This window comes from Lytechinus variegatus, chromosome 3 (genome assembly GCF_018143015.1).
Source record: "Lytechinus variegatus isolate NC3 chromosome 3, Lvar_3.0, whole genome shotgun sequence".
Taxonomy (NCBI): domain Eukaryota; kingdom Metazoa; phylum Echinodermata; class Echinoidea; order Temnopleuroida; family Toxopneustidae; genus Lytechinus; species Lytechinus variegatus.
Genome location: NC_054742.1, coordinates 42,239,555 through 42,256,631, shown reverse-complemented (window position 1 = coordinate 42,256,631; position 17,077 = coordinate 42,239,555). Strand labels below are relative to the sequence as shown.

General features: G+C 34.5%; 2 protein-coding genes across 2 annotated transcripts in view; both read left to right on the top strand.

Annotated features, from left to right (window-relative positions):
• The window catches only part of LOC121411065 (methionine--tRNA ligase, cytoplasmic-like), a 31,276-nt gene extending 17,589 nt beyond the window's left edge, over positions 1 to 13,687 (top strand). Inside the window, exons 10-19 of the mRNA XM_041603552.1 lie at positions 1,597 to 1,842; positions 4,081 to 4,176; positions 5,298 to 5,415; positions 6,241 to 6,454; positions 7,547 to 7,678; positions 8,075 to 8,179; positions 8,810 to 8,993; positions 9,448 to 9,525; positions 9,956 to 10,096; positions 11,251 to 13,687. Coding sequence (XP_041459486.1) covers positions 1,597 to 1,842; positions 4,081 to 4,176; positions 5,298 to 5,415; positions 6,241 to 6,454; positions 7,547 to 7,678; positions 8,075 to 8,179; positions 8,810 to 8,993; positions 9,448 to 9,525; positions 9,956 to 10,096; positions 11,251 to 11,421 — 1,485 coding nt within the window. The 3' untranslated portion in view covers positions 11,422 to 13,687. The remainder of the gene's footprint in view (positions 1 to 1,596; positions 1,843 to 4,080; positions 4,177 to 5,297; positions 5,416 to 6,240; positions 6,455 to 7,546; positions 7,679 to 8,074; positions 8,180 to 8,809; positions 8,994 to 9,447; positions 9,526 to 9,955; positions 10,097 to 11,250) is intronic.
• A 685-nt stretch (positions 13,688 to 14,372) lies between these two features.
• Positions 14,373 to 16,779, top strand: LOC121411066 (forkhead box protein B1-like). Its single transcript, XM_041603553.1, has one exon. The coding sequence runs from the start codon at positions 14,687 to 14,689 to the stop codon at positions 15,899 to 15,901; it is 1,215 nt and encodes a 404-aa protein (XP_041459487.1). The 5' UTR covers positions 14,373 to 14,686; the 3' UTR covers positions 15,902 to 16,779.
• Positions 16,780 to 17,077: the final 298 nt, after the last annotated feature.

The window sequence follows — 17,077 nt, the reverse complement described above, 5'->3', positions numbered from 1 at the left end:
CTAAAAATGTGTCGTAATGAGTAGGGAGTGCAGGGAGGTTCTGAAGATATGTATCCAGATCTATGGAAAACTGCTCACAGTTTACTTTCTTCAGGTTGAAAAGTCTGCAGGAGGGAACTTTGCGAGTGATGTTTACCATGACATCAGGCAATTTGCAACATTGATATTTATCATATAAAATTAAATTGATTAACCACTATCAAAGCAAAAGCAACAAGCATATCAATGTCTAGCAACCTACATGTATACTATGGCGGAAATGAAAGAATAATCGCACATATCTTTATTAAGATTTGTTATTTTATGGTGTAAATGGAGCCGTTACCATGACAATAGGCCATTTGCATCATTGATATTTATTAATAAAATCAAGCGTTGCTAAGGAAATATCCATTTATCATTCTAATTAATTAATGCAGAATACTTACCGGAATTTTGCTTTAAAAATTAAATTAATGGGTCAAGCCTTTCGCATGTAGATTAGTTCGTTTTTACTGTACATCCACCATTACCTTTTTCAACAGGTTATTTTTTACCAAATAAGTTGGTATTTGGTTGCCATGGCAATGGTCTGAGATGGTACTTACATAATTACCAACAAGCATATTAATTTTTAGCAACCTAAACTTAGTGGAAATTAAAGGATAAAAAGTGACTCTACATGATTTTATCAAAATTTGTACTTTTCTGAGAAAAATAAGATGTTACCATGGCAACGGGCCATTTGCAACATTGATATATATTTTTAAATTCAAGCATTGTCAAGGCAACATCAATTCCTATCATTTCAATAATCTCATGCATAACATTTATGTAGTTTTTGTTCTAAATGTCTTTGAGTGGGAAAACCCCAACACATGTAGATTAAGTAGCTTTTATTGTCTTTCCAGCCATTATCTTTTTTTTCCATGTTATTATCTTTTTTTACCAAATTAGGTATTATTTGGTTACCATGGCAACAGAATGAAAGTGTATTTATACATTTAGCAAAATCACTCCCTATGTTTAACACCCTAATCGCAGGGAAAATGAAACAAAAAACAGATTATACAACTTTTAATAATAATTTTTTTACTTTTCTGGAGGAAAAATGAGCCGTTACCATGGCAACAGGCTAATTGGAACTATTTTGATGATCTTAAATATTTCTGAATTTTATTTGTATTTAATCGGAACCTTGAATTCAATCTCTTGGCTAATTAATATCATGTTTATCTACCAATTACATGGGAATACATGTTATTTTTGAGAAATTAATCGGTTGCCATGGCAACGGTCGAAGACGGCATTTATAAATTTGGCAACAAGCAGATTCGTATTCAGCACCCTAAAAATAGGAGAAATAGCACAAAAAATCAGATTCTACAGAAAATTTTTGGAATTCTTACTACTTGCCGCCTACTATAAGGTCTATTTATATATGCCTAATTTTCAATCTTTATTTATCATGTATTGGCAGAGTTGGTTCCAAAGCACAAATACTTATGCCATTGTTGAAACTCATTTCATCAACAACTTTGACCATATTCAGAGTTGCTTATTAATGGCTCGTTTTTCTGTCATTTTGAGTTTTTTATTGGATATTGATTTTGACAGAAACCTAGATGTAAAGTGTGCAGTGCTACTCCTGTCATTAAGAGTTCAAAGCATCTGTTTGTAGACCTACCCAAACTGGAACCCGCCCTCAAGGCGTTCTTACAGAAGTCTACATCTGAAGGAAACTGGTCTTCTAATGCCAAGCTCATTACAAACTCATGGGTGAGGGATGGACTAAAACCAAGGTGCATTACCCGTGATTTGAAGTGGGGTACACCTGTTCCATTGGAAGGATACACAGATAAGGTAATAGACATCATAGATACTATTCTCATTGAACCCTGTTACATAAAACTTAGCACTTGGATTGTAAAGCTGATTTGTATATTTGATAATACCCATCATTGTGTGCAAATCAACTGTATGACTGCTTTATATGCGTTGGGTTGTAGTACCCTGGATTTATAATCAAGATTGGACAAGGTTATTAGTTCTCACTGCTATGGAATGCTTGCTTTCAGTGCTTTCATGCAATATTAATGTAAAAAATCAATGGAATTAATGAATTCTTTGATTTTTTTACTCGTTGTCAAGTTCTCTATGTCTTTTCAAAATCATAATTTAGACACTCATCACTAGAGGATTTATATTTTCTGTAATTTTTTTAACCAGTCATGCCTGAAGTTGTGCTTAAAGTTGTTAATGATTTATGAAAAGCTTTATGAAACAACACCTTGCATATACCAACTATCGAGGTCTTGTGGGTGGGTCAGCATGATTGACCCTAAGGTACAGGATTCAATCTCTTCTGCTAATATCACCCCAGTGCCTTGAAACATGATCAATTCTATCAGATATGAATATGGGTAACTGTAAAAGAGTCATCAATTATAAGGTTGATATGATACAGAATGGGTGTTTCATAAGGCTGTTTGTAAACTATGTAGCTGACTTACCACCTAAAAACATCTTTTAGTTGTCTCTATGTTTTCTGTAACTTTACAAACAGCTTTGTGAAACACCACCCTGGTGTGATTTAATTCTTGAAATGCACGTATGATGATCAGTGGTGGTTGAGATATAGCTGGGGAAAAGAATTATCCCAGCCCTGGTTGTAGAGAGAAAGAGAGATCATGCTGGAGTAAATGAGAGGGTTTTTGTCTCACCTGCGAAGCAAAGTGAGACTATAGGCGCCGCTTTTCCGACGGCGGCGGCGGCGGCGTCAACATCAAATCTTAACCTGAGGTTAAGTTTTTGAAATGACATCATAACTTAGAAAGTATATGGACCTAGTTCATGAAACTTGGCCATAAGGTTAATCAAGTATTACTGAACATCCTATTAGAGTTTCATGTCACATGACCAAGGTCAAAGGTCATTTAGGGTCAATGAACTTAGACCATGTTGGAGGAATCAACATCGAAATCTTAACCTGTGGTTAAGTTTTTGAAATGTCATCATAACTTAGAAAATATATGGACCTAGTTCATGAAACTTGGACATAAGGTTAATCAAGTATCACTGAACATCCTGCATGAGTTTCACGTCACATGACCAAGGTCAAAGGTCATTTAGGGTCAATGAACTTTGGCCGAATTGGGGATATCTGTTGAATTCCCATCATAACTTTGAAAGTTTATGGATCTGATTCATGAAACTTGGACATAATAGTAATCAAGCATCACTGAAAATTTTGTGCAAGTTTCAGGTCTCATGATTAAGGTCAAAGGTCATTAGGGTCAATGAACTTTGGCTGAATCGGGGGTATCTGTTGAATTACCATCATAACTTTGGAAGTTTATTGGGCTAGTTCATTAAACTTGGACATTAGAGTAATCAAGTATCACTGAACATCCTGTGCACGTTTCAGGTCACATGACCAAGGTCAAAGGTCAATGAACTTTGGCCGATTGGGTGTATCTGTTGAATTACCATCATAACTTTGAAAGTTTATGGATCTGATTCATGAAACTTGTACATAAGAGTAATCAAGTATCACTGAATATCCTGTTTGAGTTTCAGGTCACATGATCATGGTCAAAGGTCATGTAAGGTCAATGAACTTTGGCCATGTTGGGTTTTTTTGGTGAATAACCATCATATCTCTGTAAGTTTATTGGTCTAGTTCATAAAAAGTGGACATAAGAGTAACCATGTATCACTGAACATCTTGTGCGAGTTAGAGTAGTATTCAAAGTCAGCACTGCTGCTATATCGAACCGCGTGATGCAGGTGAGACCGCCAGAGGCATTCCACTTGTTGTTTTTATGGACAATTAAAGAGAAAGGAATGCTTTTAAAAGCATATATTTTCTGTGAATAGAATATTGCTTGCAGAAGTCAATTTCTTTTGATCATGTTCAGAATGAATTAATGAAAATCTGTAATTAGAATATGTAGTACTGTAAATTGTTTAGCTACCACTTTTAAGGAATGTTTTTTATGAGCTTTACTATATGGATGATTGGGTTTACCTGTATCTCTAAGATTTGTTCAATTTTCTCCCACATTGCTAATATGTTGTACAATGCGTCTCTTATTTCAGGTGTTTTATGTATGGTTTGATGCTCCAATTGGCTATCCATCCATCACAGCAAATTACACTGATCAATGGGAAAAATGGTGGAAAAACCCACAACAGGTAAAGGACAAAATTGGACTGAAAAATCACTGAAATATGATAGGACAAATTGTGGCATGGTCTTTGAACTATCTTTGTGTAAATCTAATGTCATTTAAGAATCAATAATATACCTCTTGGCCTAGGAATCAATTCATATGTGAATCCCCCTTTTTTGTGCTTTTCAAGGAATCCCTCCCCCTCTTTTTGTGTGGTAAATCCTACATCTGCCTTTGATAGGGATAATCCCTGTTAAAAGAATTTTAAAATAACACTTGGATTTGAATTAATATTGAGCTTGAACTTGTCAAAAGAAGCACAAATTTAAACAATTTATTCATTATGTGCACGGTCCAGGATGTCAAGAACAAAACCCTTTGTTTTTGTTCTACTTATTTTCTATGGCTAGTCTGCCTGTGACTAAAAGGGAAGCTTCTTTTAATCCCCAGTCATGAACCAATCAATAACTTCTTTATAATAACATCTGCCCCCACAGTTGAATACTCCTCCACTTTTATAAGTGTGTGTGCATTCTAACATCCAAAAGCTCAATTTGGTGGTCAAAGGTGTTAATTGCTTTCGTTCTTACATGAGGAAAATAGCATGTTATGAACTTGGGATTAATGATGAATTTGTATTGCAGATGTAGTATGCAAATTAAGTCATGACCAAACCATTACGGGGATAGTAAATGTACAGTACATGCATAATTGTGTGGTAAAAAATGTGTATTGAAAATTAATGCTTAGCTGGAGAAAGTGAAGGAAAAATGATTTAATAATAATGATACTTATTATTATAAAGTGCTTTTCCCCATAAGGCCCAAAGCTCTTGCAATGAAAATAATTATAAGAAATTATGTAAATTTACAACTACAAACTACGAGAAAGATAAGTTTTTATGCCTTTTTAAAAATTGCTATTGATGGAGCCTGTCTTATAAGAGGCAAATAATTCCAGTGCTTTGAAGCTGACTAAACTTTCTAAATGCATCAATTTTTTAAATGCATCAATTTTCTAAATGCATCAGTTAGAGTCACCAGTGAAACCAATTGGATTGATTTGGATTGTTAGTATAAATCTCATTTACTTTACTAATGATAATTACAATTTATTTTTCACTCCATGCACTTAATTTTCCAGGTTGAACTATACAACTTCATGGCCAAAGACAATGTGCCATTCCATAGTGTGATATTTCCTAGCTGTTTGATAGGTGCTGATGATAACTACACCAAGGTCAATCATTTAATAGCAACAGGTATTTACTTCATAGTATCTTAGGAAATATGTCCGTGGGTCAAATGAAGAATCTCTTGTGTATGCGTAAGTCAATTGATTTTAGGATGGGTGAATGAGTAAAATATACAACATGTCTCACATGATATATGAATGAATGTTTTGGGTTGATCTGAAAAAGGTGAGAATATTGATTAAATAATTGAATAATTAAATAAATGACGAAATAATTGAAAGATGGATTAAGACTAAAACTTGTTAATATATCAAGACATGTGCATCATTAGTTGTAGGAGATTTTATGATATTGAATGATAAAAGGAGAGGACCTAGTTCCCTTAAATAGGACCTTATGCTGTCGGTCCTCTGGGTGCTTGCTCTTCTGGTAAAAAAAGGAGAGGACCTAGGTCCCTCAGATAGGGCCTTATTCTGTCGGTCCTCTGGTTGCTTGATGATCTGGGAAAAAAAATAAGCACCAAAGATAATGTTGCGTTTTGGAAGTGAACTTAGTTGAAAAGAAATTCACAAAGTAGTTCAAAACAATATTTTGACATTCAAATGAGTAATTTATTTGCTAAAAATATATGGAACACATAAGAACTTTGGATTCTAGAAAAAAAAATTCTTCATTGTTTTCAACATTTTCTTATCTTTCACAGATTAATATTTTAATTTATTTTTAGTACATTTGTAATATTACAGGAAGGTTACTGAGCTCCATCCCAAATAGGATCACATATGATCATTTGTTACTCCAATTCTGTATTTAATCTTGATTTAAAATGTATTGATTCTTATCACTAATGTGAATAACTCATATAACATGTATGCTACAATCTGTTTACAGAATACCTAAACTATGAAGACACCAAGTTTTCCAAGAGCCGTGGTATCGGTGTGTTTGGTGACAATGCCCAGTCAACAGGTATCCCAGCAGATATCTGGCGGTTCTATCTCCTTTACATCAGACCAGAGTCTCAAGATAGTGCCTTCAGCTGGGCAGACTTTGTCTGGAAGAACAACAGTGAACTTCTTAACAACCTTGGTAACTTCATCAACAGGTCTGTGCTGCTTTAAATCTGATTGAGCGTATTCATTATTATAGATTTTAGGATTGTTGTTGTGATAGTTACAATTGAAAGTTAATAACACATCAGTGTTATTATTTTTTGTACAGCTGGGATCCATTGGAAAGATAACTCACAATTTTAGCTTTGTCACTATGATTATTACCCCCAAAATCTAGACTTTGGGTTTTCCTTTCTTCTGGCTGTACTGTAAAGCTAGCTTTATTCATGCCAAATCAATGGTCATATTGTACACATATGACTAGAAAGAAGCTGAATTTCTCGATACATGACACCATATCCTTTTCAAGTCTATTTAGAAGGGTGATTCTTATGCATAACTTTAGAATGAAATAATTTGTTCATCATTTGTAATCAGTTGCATCTGGGAACTAAAGTGATGTCTCATGTGAATCCCTTGGAATAGGTGATTTGATTTTTGAAGATGGTATGCAGAAGTAGGAGGAGTCACATTTTGTTAAAGCTCAATGAAAGTATTTGCAGTAAAACACTGATTTCGTGAGAAAGTCTGTAAAACCAAGGTTAAGTATTACTATATCATTGTGGATCTAGATCTGGTACAGTTACATAAACTGAACTATGTGAAATCATAAAATCTAGGCTGAAAAACGATCACACTGAAGATCGCCAACACAGATAGGCACACATGGGATAGTGCACTATTATTGCTGGAATAAAGACCCGAAGGAAGTGACCGATTTCGCGCTTATTTTGCTTATTTCTCAGCAATTACGCAATCTCTTCCAAAATCCTTTGGCACATATTTTTATTCATACAAACAGACACTTAGGTGGACATTATATTATATTCTCTAAAAAGTATTTTTTAGATCGTTACCACAACTGGCATTTATCTTTAACAACGACAGTCATACCTGCTTTAGTGACCAACTGTATATGAAAGTCAGCTGTGTATTAAGTTCAGTCATTATTAAAAGAAACTAATCAGAAATACCAGCTGTTCACAATAAAGAACACTTTTCTTGTATGCTGAGGGTGGTCTTTATATACAGGTTATATTCATCTATATATCATTTGGATGTTCTATTTGTTTTTTTTTCTTCAGAGGATTAACATTCCTAGAGAAGAGTTTTGATAGTGAAATTCCTGAGATAAGATTAGAGAGTGAAGATGAGAGATTGATTGCAGAGATCAACCGAGAGCTAAAGAGCTACATTGCATTGCAAGAGAAAGTCAAGTAAGTACTGGTACAGATCTTTACAAAAGTTCCATGGGTTGGAGAGGGAAAGGCATAGACATTTTTTTAAATCTAATTTAGAAAACTCTTATTAGAACTCTTATTTGATCTAAGTGTTTTTGTTTGTTTGTTTGTTTAAAAAGGCAACAGCAAAGCTTTAAAGCTTTTTCATCAGACATGAATAGAGATTGGTAAAAACATTTTCAGAATTTGCTTTGAAAACAGTGATTTTGATTTCCACAACTCAGTTATTAAATAAGGATTTTGATTATCATTTTCCTCCAAATTAAAAAATTGTTATTATTGATTAAATGAAAACATTCATAGTTCTTTTTCATACTCCATGAGATATCAATTACTGGTAGATTATGATTAAAGTTGTATTTCCTTTTGCAGAATCCGTGATGCCTTGAAGCACATTCTCAATATATCTCGTCTTGGTAATCAACATATTCAAGCAAACAAACCATGGGTTCTAGTCAAAGGAAATCCTCAAGAAAAGTAAGTCATGCGATATACATTTGGATAGGAATTTGTATCAGGTGGATTTCAGTTTCGAGACCATACTTGTAGTCTTGGCTAAGCCTTTAGAGTCCTGTATGCACGTAACTACTTTTAATGCAGGAAGTCCCTTAGTGCTGTAATGTAAGGCAGTATAATTACCTTAACTCTAAGAAATCTGGGGGGTGTTTCACAAAGATTTAAGTATGACTTAGAGTCGCACTTAAATGCCGATGCGTATAAATATGCAACATACAATCTGATAAGAACAAGACTAAGACAGAAATAATGATTTCTGAGACAGAGACACTGGTCTTTAGAATCAGCTGAGACCAAGACAAGACATGCGATCACCATCTCGAGACATATCCCAGGACATTCTTCACTGACAGATTGAAGTAAAGTAGTAAGATTTTGTTTAACTTGACCTCTTTTTTCAGATTCTTGCCAATCTCTTGGCCTCCAAGACACAAGACATTTCTCTTTAAGGTCATGACCTTTACTGTCGGAGACCAATATGAAACATGAGACACCAAACACTGATTAGTTTGTATGGTTGTGTGTCTACACATATTCTAGTACCATTGCTGTTGAATAACTAACATCTCTATGTGATGTGTAATTCTTTAGAGTCCGTGCTGGTACCGTGATAGGTCTGGCAGCTAACATATCCTGCCTCCTCTCAGTCATGCTACAACCGTTCATGCCAGAGACAAGTGCCACCATCAAAGCCCAGCTCCAGGCTCCTGATGAATGCTATGTCCTTGGTGAGGACTTTGTTTGTTACCTGGACAAGGGACATAGGATAGGCAAGGTAAGAAAAAACATGGGATAGGTTATCACAACTAAGGTGTTATTTTAAGATTATGTTAGTGACCTTTATTGACTAGTGTTTGTCCTGTGTGATGGAGTAAGCAACAAAAAATATTCAATGATAATTTCTTCTTAACCTTTAAGTCTACATTACAGCATCAAACCATGGTATCATTGGATTTTTTTATTAGAAAAAAAAGTGTGAAGATGTGCAATTAAACTTTGCTTAGTGCCCATGTTCGTAGAGTTAAAATTGTTTTTGCATTAAAAAAAATTAGTTTTAAACCTGCCTAATGTTAAAATGTGAATTTTTAAAGAGCTGAATAAACATTACAATTAAATTAATTGCCCCATTGTTCAAATCCTCAAATTGGCAATACATTATATGTTCCATTCTACACTGTATAACTTAGGTATATGACATGCATGTTCTGCTCTTTATTATTTAATTGCAGCCAAGTCCACTTTTCTCTAAGATTGAACCGGCTCAGGCTGAAGAATTCAAAAAGAGATTTGCTGGGAAACAAGAAAAGGTAAGTTTTGACAATGAATGCTACATGGACTATTACATAAATATTTTTATATTTTGTTTGTCTTTTGTATATGTTTTACATTTTTTTTTCTTTTAAACTCGATACTTTTAGCTTTGAGGAGTTTCATTGTAAATGCACCTGTAATTAATCAAAGCAATATATACACATGTCATTTTTAAAATATCTTTTATACTTTTCTTTTTACCTCAATACCGTCTTGCTTAGAGTAGTTTCATTCTGCACGCACTCGTAATTGATCAAAGCTATATAATTCACATATTATCATCATGATCATCATGTAAAATAGTCAGCATTATTAATTCATGAAGAATTCTGTATTGTTAATGATATAATTTATTTTCATTATCTAACCATATTTACTTGTACCTTTGTTAAATTACATGGACGATCTAACTTTCTACACTATTAGGTTGGAAGTGCTTCTAAGCCCAGTGGAGGATCAAGTGCCCCGGCCTCAGCCCCGGCCCCGGCAGCACCCTCTCCTAGCAACCAGGCTGCTCCAGCTGGACCCCAGGAAGTAGAGAGACTAACTGCAGAGGTTACAGCTCAGGTATACTTCATTATAATGATTAAAGGTCAAGTTTATCCCAGAAAATTGCTAATTAATTTGAATCAATGGAGAAAAATTAAACAAGCATGACGCTGAAAAATTCATCAAAATCGGATGTAATCTAAGAAAGTTATGACCTTTTAAAATTTTGCTTATTTTTCACAAAACAGTTATATGCAAAACTCAGTGACATGCAAATTAGATAATTGATGATATCCCTCACTCACTATTTCTTTTGTTTTTTATTGTTTGAATTATACAATATTTCAATTTTTACAGATTTAACAATAAGGACCAACTTGACTTATCCATAATTGGTTGAAATAATGGTAATTCCACATGTTCAGGGAGGAATAAAATTTTGTTTCACTGACAAAGAGGAGAAAGTTTGAATTTCTCATATTTCGTATATAAAATACAAAAGAAATAGGGAGTGGGTGACATCATCAGTCTGTTCATTTGCATAATGACCAGGATGTGCATATAACTGTTTTGTGAAATTATGCGAAACTTTGAAATGTCATAGCTTTCTTATTTTACATCCGATTTATTCTATTCAACTCAACTTTTTGTTGGGTCGACTTGTTCTTTAAAAAAATGATGACAACAATACTTAACTAATAATGATTATGAAATCAACGATAATTATGATAATGTTACTTATAAAATATTGATGATTAATGATAACAATAGTAGTAATTATGATAATGAACAATAGTGATGATAATGATAAGAAATTATAATAGTATGAATTACAATAACATGAATATTCCTACTACTAATCGTGATACTTTTAATTATCATTATAAACAATCAATATTCACCTCTCACATGTTTACTAAAAAAAAAAGAATGATTGTTTTTTTATGTATAACGTATTCAAGATAAAATTTCATTTTGGCACAAAATTTAGTTTGATTTTTGATTGAAACTCTATCTGCAATGGGTTTCACAATGTGCAACCATTTTGAATTTTTAGGAAATGATATGGTCAAGTTTTTTTTTTTTTAGCTCTTGTTTGCATATGATTTTCCTATTTTCTGTGATAACTTTACTGCAAAGTCCTATTGAAAATACTGGTAAATAAAAAAAAATGGGGAAGTAAATCAGAGTTACATACCAAATATCTTTTGCTTGTGTTTTATTTTTTTCAGGGAGAAAAAGTTCGGAAATTGAAAGGCGAGAAGGCTGATAAGACAGTGGTGGATGCAGAGGTCAAGCTTTTACTTGATTTCAAACGAAAATTAGCAATTGCATCTGGTCAGGATCCTGATGCTACTACTAAGTCAAAGGGAAAAAATAAAAAGAAAAGTGGAAAAAAGTAGAGAAATGAAGAGTAAGCTGATTCAAAAGTGTAATTTACTTATGCAACATTGTCAATAAGACATCAGGATATGTGATTCTTATAGATTATGCTGTTACTTATAATTCTCAAGCAGTCTATTTATTAGATAGTCAATGTTTCATGAGTCATTATAAATTACAGTTTCTTCATGGGTTTTATGGACCCTATTACATAAAGGAGTATAAGAACAATAAATTGTTCACAATACTTGTTATTGGTTAACATTTTAACAATTTCTATTCCTGTAATAAAATTTCATACTAATATTGATTCAATATTTCCAAATGATATCATTCTGTTTTTCACTTCTGGTTCTTGTAATGGTTATTTTAATTTACATTTTATCTGGGCCAATGTATAAAACAATAGTGCACGATGTTTATAAATAATTTCATTCAACTACCCATTTAAGATTTTCTTTCCCGTGTTTCATTTATGCTATATTGTCAGATTCAGGGTGTCACTTTTAGCAAATAAAAATTTATCTGCATATATATCTCATGTTGAATTCAATTCTGTGTAAATGCTCACAGTATTTCCTTATATACTTTCTTCAAAATTTTAAACATTTTCTCCCTTTCATCATTTTATGTAAAATGTATATTTGTATTTTCTAGTATGTTCAGGGTGCTTTTCTTTTTTCCATTTTAGATATTTATAAGATTAAATAATGGATCCACATCAAATAATTGGTTATTTGCATGGCTGCATGCACTTGATTTGGTATTCATTATGCCCATTCATTTTTGCAAATCTACTTAAATTGGGTGATGAGCAGTCATGAATATATGATTATAACTGATTTGGTTTTGAAATGAGAATGGCTTATTAAATCACAATGCACCACATCATCTTATAAAACAAAAAGAGAACTCATCATATGTTATGGGCATTAGTATAATTATCCAACCTCTCTCTTTTGAAATTGTCTAAACACCCTTGGCTATGCCTTAGTGTGTTAGAATTGTTTAATAGGTTCCTGCCAATTTACACAGTACCTGAACATAAAATACATTACATTTTCCTTACAAATTCAATTGAGGAGGGCAGAATATATCAAATTTTCCAACAGTTTCCTTCCTGCATTTTTATGTATTGTGACTTTTTTTCTTGACATATTCAATCCAGAATGTTAATGACTTTTTAGGCTGTTGGCTTGGGGTATGCTTTATGTAGAGGAAAGTGTCTATGTAAAGAAGTGGATATATTTTTTAATGGAAGATATGCGAAATAAGCTAAAATAATGAAACTAAGAGATACTCCTTTAAATACAGTTACTTAATCTTGCATACATGCAGTCTGTATTTAGATAGAAGATATCCAGTACTAGCACATGAAAGTTCTTTTGCCCAAATTCACTGGTTTAATCCAGACCAAGTTTTTTTAAATGCATTTGAATAAAAATTTAAAGAGTTCACATGGCCTATTCATGCTCCTGATGAAAATATGCAATTGGATCAACTTCATTGTACACAAATGCTTTAAAACACCATTAGGGGGTTCAAAGCTCCACTGTGAATTTGTGATCACTCATATGTTATTAAATCAATGCTGGAAGGCAACAGTTAATTTATCCAATCTCATGTGTCTACAGGAGCGCGTTTCAACAACATTTTTGTCCAGCAAGTTGTCGGGTCTGACAACTTTCCTTGATTATGATTGGCTGAGAGGCACTGTTACCATAGTAACTGTCGGCTAAAACACTACTTGTCTGATATAACGTCTGACAAGTCCTTTCATGAAACGTTCCTTAGGTGATATCAAGAATGTTACCAATCAATGCGAACATATGATTTTGAATTTCTTACTATATTAGGAGATGATTATACCAAGAGCTTCAGTACGTGTCTATACATTGGTTGTTCTACTGAGCTATGTTGGCTACAGTCACAGTCTGGGAATGATGGTAAAATGTCAGAAATTGTGAAATAAATCCCCAGAAAAGACAGTTATTCCTGTCTAGTGGATGGTAACCCTATGTTGTCATTGCTATTCCATATACTTTGTGGTAATGATATATGTCATTTTATCATTCCTGCAAAATATATTTGAAACTAAATTTTTATCAGGAAAATGCTGATTGGGGGGGGGGACATTTTATGGTTCAGATCATGGAATCAGACTGACAGGAAATAATTTTTAAAATGCTAACATTTGAATGTATTCATACAGTGTATCCACCTGATGGACTTATTTGTTTGACTGCAATAAATTTAAAAGTCATTTATATAACATCTACAAGCCAATATGCCCAGTTATGATGTACATGTTATTTTTCATTCTGCTGGTGTTTTCCATAATGTATTAAGCAACTTTAGCTGGAAAATGAAGAACATGATGAAGGAAGGATGATGGTGATGAAGAAAGAGAAGGAAGAAGGGGGAGGAGGAGGGAAAAGAAGTGGAAGAAATAGAAGGAGGAAAAAGAAGAAGGGGAGGAGGAGGAAAAATAAGATGAAGGAAAGAAGTAGGTGTGGGGGGAGTAGGGAAGAAGAAAGAAAAGAAAAACTTAAGGGGAAAAGAAAAACGAAAGATGTCAAGGAGGGTAGAGGAGAAGATGTGAAGTGAGAAAAAATATGGAGGAAAGCAGAAGTTACTTCTTTTACAGCCTTTCATTAAATGGGTTTATCCCGTTTCAACTCGTATTTTCCCACCTTCTGCTCTTTCTTACCACCTTTGGCACGGCCCTAGTAACCATTTACCTCAACCATAAAGAGACTTTCCCTCTTCATTTCAATTAGTTAAGCCCCATCATTTGTTGTCACGCATTCTAAATACTAGTTTTAATGAAAAGGAGTTGATTGCCCTGCTCAACTGCATATCCGGGATTATTGGGTCCTCCTCGATCGCACCGGCCGGTCTGTATACGATTTATATCTTTATACAGATCAGTGAACACGCTTCCATACAGCTGACTACAAATCTTTCGTCACTGCTCTTTTCCAGAAACCAGGGGATGGAGCTTACATAATAGGGACATTCTTTTTCGTAGAAAATGTAATTGTGTAAACAATAGCCGCTGGACCTAAATAGCCCCCTTTACCATGTTCTTTGTAAACTGCAAGCCTTGAGAATGAGGTTTCTCAGTCAGTGTTGACAATGTTTGGTTTCAGTCAAGCTTGTGTACAAGTTTCAAGTTCATTTTACGATTAGACTAGGACGAGATACAACACACGCTCTACCTTAATACTGTATGAACTAAGAAACCAATCTGAAGGTGTTGAGTGTGACCTGAAGGATCTAAATATGGATGTGGATGTTGAAAATGTAGACGTGGATGCTACTCAGTTATCGAAGTTGAAACTTTATATTTCGAGGTCTAATGAAAATATTTCTGAGAACAGTTATGACGGGACAGTGACTCCACCGCCATCTCCACTCGATGTCCAGGGCGATGTTGACTCCCGGCCTCCTCACTCCTATGTCAGGATCGTTATCATGGCCCTGCTCGATTGTCCAGGTCACGAGGCTACGATCAGGGAGATCTATGACATGATCACGTTGAAGTTTCCATACTACCAAGAGAATCGTCTACACTGGAAGAATTCCGTGCGCCACAACTTGACAGTGTTTAGTTGCTTCGAGCGAGTTGTGAGTAGTAGTGCAGATGACGGCTCATCTTCCCGTAGCTCGAATAGCTGGAGACTTGTTGGTAACTGGCAGTCCATACTGGAAAAGGCAGAATCCGCGACTGTTCGAAAGAACAGAACCTGTAATTCAAGTATCGTTGACGAGTTCACGAAGAAAAAGAAAAAGCATCTCAAGCCAACACACATTGGTAAATTGGATAGTGTTTCAAGGAGAGAGAAAGACCTAGCGAAGAAAAAGAAACGTGAAAAGGCGGCGAGGAAACTTAGGTTAGCAGCTGGGATTCGAAGAATCAACAGGGTGCCGTTAGGTGATTTAAATCATCATGATCAGTCGGCTTCTCCTGCGAATCTATCGAAAGAACCATTTCCATCCCGTATGACCACACCACCTCCTCGACTCCCTGGTGTTGAAAACATTTTCCTACCCTCACCTACCCCAAGCATCTCACCATTAAAAGAACCACTGAACATTTGGGACGATTCGCCAGACGATTTGCATCTTCTATCCGTGCCCAACCTCTCTTTGATTGATGAGATCACAGACATCGTCTCTGCTGATGATGAGATGACAGTATCCCATCTCGTAGCACAGACGGATGCTTCGGACGTCATATCTCAGTATGAATCAGACATTGATGTGGCCATCAAACGACAATGTTCATGGCATCAGTTTACACCGGAGCAGAGTCCAGCTAAAGCATGGACGGAGCTGACAATGGCTGGCCTCACTGGGTATGCTTCGTCTGCAAAGAGCAAAAACCTTTGGGATCTAGTAGATTCGAGATTCAATCCTGACCTTTCAGACTTGTATAACCTCAATAACGATTGGTCATCATCGATGTCTCTAGATGACTACGTGTTAGTTTTGTAAGAACATAGCTGTTGAATGATGACATTTGTTTGAGAATGATGTTTATTTGTTGTATGTACAATTTTAAGTGTAATTGTGCACCTGTTACATTTTTGAAACGTAGGATTGACCCATAGTGAAAATAATTATCCTTGTTTGGTAATGATGCTTCTTCATACTATAGTCAACAATGCCCACTTCTCGATACAACCTCGAAAAAGTAACATATCCTCAAACAAGATATTCGAATTATTGTGATTATTTTGTAAGGCTGATAACCTAGCCGTATTTATGATAGAATCGGCCATTGTCAGCGTAATTTCATAATACAATGACATCCACGTGTTTGCTTCTCTTGATAAGAAAGTTTTGTTCCTCGACATACTGAAAGTTTCATCGTCGATTTTTATACTGTGTTTGTATACTTGACCTATATTCCAAATTAGTAATGGTCATGAATGATAGACATAATTGAACAGCATGTTTTCCTAAAGTTGTTGAGTGTCACCACTATTTTAGTTTGACCCAACTTTCGTTTTATGCTTGCATGAACGTGTATTATTCAAATTTAAAGTCATTATGAATGTTACTCCACGATAGTATTATTTTCAATTCCACTTCTTCTGTTGAAGATGATAGAGAAATACCTTTACCAAAATAAATCAGGTTTTCATCCAAATGTTTTCATCTTGTGTTTCACACGAAATAATTGGACTATCATAATGTCTCCCAGTTTGTAAATTCTCTTAAGTAAAGTAAGTGATCCTATATACTTATTAAAAAAGAACAAAACATATTTCTCAAGTGTAAATGTGTCGATATGTCTGATTATGTCGTAAATTTTAAAGATTTTGATTTTTAAAAATGCATGATGTTAATAAATTGCCTGAAAACAGCTAGAGTCACTTTCAAAAGCTCTTTGAACTTTTTCGTATTTCCGCGAGTAGGCCTAATCATTTTTCAACAATCATATTATTCATACTGATTAATTAATACAAATAAAAAAACGATGATTTTTCGTGAAGATGATCGCGAATATGACAATGAATACGATGATGATTATGTATGGCCACGATAGATGTCGATGCCGATATGCTCGATATTTTTGGTTGATCACGTTATTGATGATCATGGTAGTAGATGGGGAAGATAATGGTTATGGTGATAATGATGACTATATGATGAAGATGATGAGGA